The 6,896-nt window shown below is 44.6% G+C and overlaps 1 protein-coding gene across 1 annotated transcript; it reads left to right on the top strand.

The window, feature by feature from the left end:
* Window positions 1-916: 916 nt before the first annotated feature.
* On the top strand, window positions 917-6,672 carry LOC124649655 (proline-rich receptor-like protein kinase PERK8). The gene is made up of 3 exons (XM_047189248.1): window positions 917-1,450; window positions 1,544-1,641; window positions 6,282-6,672. The coding sequence occupies exons 1-3, from the start codon at window positions 1,063-1,065 to the stop codon at window positions 6,333-6,335; spliced, it is 540 nt and encodes a 179-aa protein (XP_047045204.1). The 5' UTR covers window positions 917-1,062; the 3' UTR covers window positions 6,336-6,672.
* The last annotated feature ends 224 nt before the right edge of the window (window positions 6,673-6,896 follow it).

Genomic DNA, 6,896 nt, shown 5'->3' with positions numbered 1-6,896 from the left:
AATTTCGGAAAATAATTGTTAGTTCCGGTTGGGCTATACGAGCCTGGACTAAAGGTCCTCTAGCCAAAACGTTGTATCGCAACCACGTGAATGAGCTTTAGTCTCGGTTTTTAAGTCACCCGGGACTAAAGGTTCCCGCCTTCGGGGTCCCAGGTGGCAAACCGGGACTAGAGGCCCTCACCGACCGGGATTAGAGAGGCCCGTTCCGCAAAACATGTTTATTTTCTAAGTCGAGGATAAATAACGTGTACCATATATCCGACGCAACCAGAACACGAACTGGTGCGGTTGATTCGTGGGCATGCATGCAACCATGCATTCGTACATCCATGCACCCGAGGACGAGAATAAAAATTAACAAGGAAACGAAGTACGTTGTCACGCTCAGACAATATCATGTGTGGTGGTTGCAGTATGCTCGTTCATCGACTCACAAAGCCTCGTTGACGATGGTGCTTTTTTTTGGATCTTGCAATGATGGAGGCTCGGCGTCTCTTCCTGTGTCCATCTTGGCGGCGCTGGAGTTGGGCGGTTGCCGCTAACTACAGTGGTTGCAGAAAATCCTAATGATCGTTTTATATTTCTCGATATTTTAGGATTTTATCTGCAAATTCAGGATAATCATTTTATCTCGGTTTGTCTACTTAATTTTCAATTAATGAAATATGTAGTTGCTCTAAAAAAAAAGGAATTATTAAAGGAAAACAATTTTCCACTACCTACCCGCAAGGTTGAGGTCAACTTTAAACTTAAAGGCAACTTATCTCTTCTCCACAATGTACAAGATCTATCCTGAGGATTGATATTACAGCTGCGCTTAGAATTGGGTGCACGAGGACCCAGTGTAGCCAAAAAGCACTTTTCCCCCTTTTACTTCGGATCAAAATGAAAGAGAGAGAGAAAAAAAAACAGAAAAGGGTGTTGCCAAAAAACACTTTCCTCTTTACCTCGAACCCGGCTATGGCGTCTCGCAGTTGGCTCACTCTCCCACGAGCTCTCGCTTCACTCCAGAAACCCTAGCTCCAACGCTACCCCCGACCTCCGCTTCCCCTCTCTCCGACGATGGCATCCACACCGCCGCCCGTAATCGGCAAGGCGGGTAACCTCACTGTCTTCATCACGCCCCCGGCCGCGCGGTCCCCGGTGGATACCCCACGCTCTCGTTCGCCCCAATCGCCGGGATCTGAGTTCTCCACCCCCAATACTACTCCCCGCTCGCTGGCTTCGCCCGCGTCCCCGCCGCCGAAACAGGCGGCTACGCCGCCCGCGACGGCGAGGACGGTCTCGCCGCCTCCACCAGCCAAGACGGTCTCGCCGCCACTGCCGGCCGCCAAGCTCTTCCAGCCCCCGCCGGTGCAGGTGCCGCCGCCACAGTTCGAGAAGGCAGAGGCTAAGCCGGATGGATCGGCGTTAGCGTTTTTCTGGGACGCGGTTTTGCGCGTGCAAGAAGGTGAGACCCGACCTCGATTTTGGTTCGCTCGATTTGGAGATTCTTTTGATTTGTTGTTTTGATCCGTGCGTTTTCTTTTCCCTCTCTGTGCAGCGCACGCAAGCTTGGATGGGTACATTTCGAACTGGTTCGGGCTGGATCAATCCAAGTACCAGTGGGCGCTCAACGACTATTACGAGACCACCGGAAAGGTTCTTGCCGTTTCTTTCTAGTCTAAGATTTATGTTTCTCTGGTGCTGTTACGCTCAACTGGTTGTCTGATCCTTATCCGGGGCTTTGATTGAAAGACCGATTGTGGTGATTTGGGGTTAACTGACTGAAGATCCATATTTGCCCTGCGTCGGTGGTTTTTTTTAGATAGAAGGCATCCCTGCGTCGGTGGTGGTGGTCGAACTAGATGTGGGGGACTGGAACACTGTAGCTTATTATGCGAAGGCTAATTCTTGGTGGCAGACCTGTAGCTGTCACCGTTTATAATCTTATGAGTGTAGTTTAGTGCCATATAAGGTTTACAAGATATTGGTAGGTGACGTATAGTAGTCTGTTTGGTGGTGTTCTGGCCCAAAGCTGTTTTAGGGAATATATGCAAAGCGTATGGATGGTGGTTGCGCTTTGGGGCGTCTCCCTTTTTTTGGTTAGATCACTTGCTTGTCATTTCAGTTATCTTTGCTTTCTTTTTTAGTGTTTTTGTGGACATTTCTACGGCATCTTTTTCTTTGTACATTTTCTAACAGCTTTCTCTTTGTGGTCCACCATGTTTGGGCTTGATTAAGTAATTCATGGTCAGAGCTGCAAGTGTGTGTTGGTTGCAATTGGATTTCTTAGTTTTGACTTGTGGCTTGATGTTTCAAATGTGATTATATCGTACGATATGTTTTTGCTTGAAAATGATCTATATGTCACCCATCATGCTGGAGAATGTTGAAATGATGTATACTAAAAGTACAAATTCAATACACAAAGCCTCATGTGCTGCGGAAACTGCTTGTGATCTTTTTTCTAGATTGATTGTCTTGTTAGAATTATATAACTGTTACTTGCTCAGTATGTGTACTTTTCGTTCTTTTGGAATTTATTACATCCACTTTGAAACTTGACAGCTTTCAAGTAATACACCATCTTTTTTTTTTGCCTTTGCTTAGTTCTATTTACCACCTTGTAGATGGGGATTATGTCATAAAGTTGAATTAATATTGAAAGTCACATGTCAGTGTAGTAAATTAGTAGTAAGATTTAGTTATGGTGTTATTATCTTCGTTCTTATAGTTTGCACAAAGATGTTCTTAGCTTGCTCTCTTCATGTGATTGGCTACATTGCGGAAAGCATTCTCACAAGTTAGCACATAGATATCAGATTGTTTCCAAGAAGCAAGAATTGTTGATTCTTGCATCGAAAATGTACCTTTGGTTATTTAGAATGATGCTATGCTATGCACAAATTCGTGGTAAATATTGGATAGGATGAATTAGGCGGGCGTATATAGGTCTATGTGTACTTCTGTGTAAAGCTAGTGTAAAATGTCTGGCATGGTTTATGGCTGTACATGTTACTCTACCCATTAAAGGTTCTTACAAACATAGATTCATGCCATTTTTGTTTATAAACCCGTGGAGAACCATTTATTGACAGCATCCATGTATTAGTTTTGTATCAACTATCAAGGTGCAGTGTTATTGTGATTTGTTTGAAGAATGCAAAAGCTTTCATCGTAATGTTCCGCGGACTCTTTGGTCTAGCATTGCGGGGTAATGGGTAGCCAGGGGTTTGCTGGTATGTTGTTGATTAACCTACCTTGTACATCCTCGATCTCCATTGTGGAGCGTAGGGGTGGAATCGAGCCGAGCTGAGCCTGCTCGTGGCTCGGCTCGGTCAGGCTCGTTAAAACTCGAGCCGAGCCTGGCTCGGCTTGGTGCTAAATCTTTTCTAGAAATCGGGCTCGAGGCTTGCCTCGGTGGGCTCGTGGCTCGGCTCGAATGGCTTGTGAGTCGGCCACCAGAGCCTAGGCCATATGTGTTGACCTCTCCCTTCTGCCGCCTCCACTCTGCCCACCACCAGTCCGTCACCTACCAGACCCGAGCCACTCCGCCAGTTGTCCTCCTGTACGTCGGAGGCTGCCTCGTCCCAATTCCGCGCCCATGCGTGTGCTACTGTCCTCCTCCCAAGCTCGGACAGTTGATCGTCATACGCCGGTGCCGAGGGTTCCCTGCTCATAGAGAAGGAGCTCGTACCTGCGGAGTTGCGCGGCGTCCATGCTGGAAGCGCCTCATGCGCTGCGCCATCGCGCTCAATGGCAAGTCTTGCTTTAGCACCATATTGCTGTTTTAGTAGTTAGTACTGCATCGTGATGTCTAATTAAATAAGCTCGACTAGGTTTTGCTTCAGCAACAGCATATGGAATCTCAGTGTTAAATTATCAGTGCTACTCTTTTAGATGTAAAGTGTAGGATCAACACTGACTGTTGCGGTCAGATGCTAGTAGTCTGATGAACTGATTGATACACACTATTATGTAAGTGTATTCACGTGCATTTAGGCATTTCTCATGTAATATAGGATTGTTAATTGTTGATTAAAATTGTGAATTGCTATAACTTGTAGCAAAGGTCATGGCATTTTCAATTTTGTATCGGGTCACAAGGGATATACAAGGAGATATCCCATGGTGTATGCTCTTTGCGGATGATGTGGTGCTAGTCGATGATAGCCGAACGGGGGTTAATAGAAAGTTAAGAGTTGTGGAGGCGAACTCTAGAATCGAAAGGTTTTAGGCTTAGTAGAACTAAAACTGAATACACGAGGTGCAGTTTCAGTTCTACTAGGCATGAGGAGGGAGAGGTTAGCATTGATGGGCAGGTGGTACCGGAGAGACACTTTTCGATATTTGGGGTCCATGTTGCAGAAGGATGGCGATATCGATGAAGATGTGGGCCACCGAATCAAGGCTGGTTGGATGAAGTGGCGCCAAGCTTGTGGCGTACTCTGTGACAAGAGAGTGCCACAAAAGCTAAAAGGCAGGTTTTATAGGACAGTTATCCGACCTGCGATGTTGTATGGCGCGGAGTGTTGGCCAACGAAGAGACGACATATCCAACAGTTAAGTGTAGCAGAGATGCGCATGTTGAGATGGATATGTGGCCACACTAGAAAAATCGGGTACGGAATGACGATATACGGGAGAGAGTTGGGGTAGCACCGATTGAAGAAAAGCTGGTCCAACATCGTCTCAGATGGTTTGGACATATCCAACGGAGGCCTCCGGAAGCGCCAGTGCATAGCGGACGGATAAAGCGTGCTGAGAATGTTAAGAGGGGTCGTGGTAGACCAAACTTGACATGGGAGGAGTCCGTTAAGAGAGACCTGAAGGTTTGGAATATCGACAAAGATTTAGCCATGGGCAGGGATGCGTGGAAGTTAGCTATCCACGTTCCGGAACCATGACTTGGCTTCGAGATCTTATGGGTTTCAACTCTAGCCTACCCCAACTTGTTTGAGACTGAAAGGCTTGGTGGTTGTTGTTGTTGTCTTCGAGCTGGCTTGTTGAGCCTCGAGCCTTGATCGGAATGTTTAGGCTTGGCTTGTCCGACCTACTAGCCGAGTTGAGCTCGAGCCAAGCCTTGTCGAGCTTGAGCCGAGCCTTGAGCTTTAGCCTTTATGTCCACCCCTAGTGGAGCGGAAAGGATGGCTTTTGTAGAGTGATGAAGATCCGATCCACCTAACCTAAAGGACAAGACTTGCAGGCAAGGAGGCTTTCATGCATGGATCCAGGATAAGAGGGATCTTGGAGTCATTTCTAGACTGGATGTGTTGTTTAGTTACGTAGATTTCGAGATGTATGCTGAGTTGAGAGGGCCTTATACTTTTTTTTTTTACTATTAAAGGGCCTAATATGCAAAGAGGCCCTCTATAAATCTGTAATACATTGAGAAAATATGTTCACAGGGACAGGAAAGACTCTGAAATAGGAACTTATGTCACCTATGCACTGGTAAACAAAAATCACCTTGATTGTATCCACTGAACAAAGAAGGCCGCCTTGTTGAAAGGAATTAGCATGCCAAAAGCCCACAAACAAGAAAAGGGGGAGATCCTGCTGATGGAAACATCCGACTTTATGGTCAAGCTGTACGCCTATCTATCGAATCTTATTCGTTTTCCGGTTGCATGGAAGTCATGAGATCAAAAAGAAATGCGAAAATACAGTTACATATTTTTGGTGCTGTTCTTAGATGTTGTCAGTTGCCACACTAGTCCAAGTAAAAATGTTATGGTGATAAAAGGGAAACAATATGATATTACCAGAACTCTGATTGAAGTATGTCTACAGTCTGAATTTGTTTCTGAACTTGAGTGTCTACACTGTTGTCTAAGTAGGAATTGGGGCGTTAAATTTATATAGAAAGATATATCTGAATATATAGTTTTCTATTATAAGATGATGGTAGTATCTATCTGGAAACTATTTCAATATTTGCTTAGACATAGGTAAATTGAAATGCCATGCTCTACGTTTTGCACTTTGACTGCCTTAATTTTGTAGCTGCCTCTCTAGTTTCTACTTGAGTGATTTCCAACAACCAATGCTTCTATAACTGCTAAACGATTCTGCGTATGGTGTACCATGAGTAAAATGTTTATGAGGTTATTTGTTTCTGTATAAAGATGTATTCTTTCGTGTTCATAATATTCACCTCTAGAGATGATTAACCTAATCAATCGTTATCTAAATTGAATTTAAACTATATTATGATAATTATGCTATCTAGTTAATTAACATCCCCCTCTACTTATCCTCCATAGTTAATTAACGTCCCCCCTCTGATTATCCGACAGGAGATGGATTTGGGCAAAGCTGGCAAGCCTAGTGATAAGATGCAGAAAGTCTAGTGAAATTTATTTACAGGTTTCATTCGTAACCAAGCTGGTATTATGTGTAAAGTTGGATTCTGAAGTGCATGAGACGTGAAGATGGATGATGCCCCCTTTTGCTGCAACTAGCATGACTCAAATCTGTTCGTGCGAAGGTATTAATGCGGTTGAATTAACGAGGCTAAGCACTTTGTCAGCTTCTAAAGTGTACTCCTATTATCTCCTTTTGTCTGTATGTAAACACATTGCATATTTGCAATGGTATGGTTAGAATGTTAGCTTGCCAATTCATGGGGTGGCAGCTTTATAAAGTACCGATCCGATTTGGTTTTCGACAAAAGTCAAGTTATCTGCATCTTTACTGAATATATATATGCATAGTGGTTGTTTCTCCACATTTGCGTTCTATTCACCTGTTCACAGTTTGTATATGAAATAGATTAAGGCTTACTGACTTTTGGACAGTACGATTGATATGTACTGTATCTTGTAGCTGTGACTACGCGGCTTCACCAAGCTGTAAGGGCATCTCCAACCGGGCGACCCATCCCGCGCCCGCGCGTCCGGATGGGTCGAAAC

The sequence above is a fragment of the Lolium rigidum genome, chromosome 4 (assembly GCF_022539505.1).
Source record: "Lolium rigidum isolate FL_2022 chromosome 4, APGP_CSIRO_Lrig_0.1, whole genome shotgun sequence".
Lineage (NCBI taxonomy): Eukaryota > Viridiplantae > Streptophyta > Magnoliopsida > Poales > Poaceae > Lolium > Lolium rigidum.
The sequence above is the reverse complement of the archived record's forward strand: the minus strand, read 5'-3'. Positions and strand labels throughout refer to the sequence as shown.

Excerpts from the sequence above, each read along its gene's own strand:
- LOC124649655 (XM_047189248.1), top strand. The coding sequence starts at position 1,063 with ATGGCATCCACACCGCCGCCCGTAATCGGCAAGGCGGGTAACCTCACT. Across the intron at positions 1,451-1,543 it reads GGTTTTGCGCGTGCAAGAAG|CGCACGCAAGCTTGGATGGG; the intron begins GTGAGACCCGAC and ends CTCTCTGTGCAG. Across the intron at positions 1,642-6,281 it reads ATTACGAGACCACCGGAAAG|GAGATGGATTTGGGCAAAGC; the intron begins GTTCTTGCCGTT and ends ATTATCCGACAG.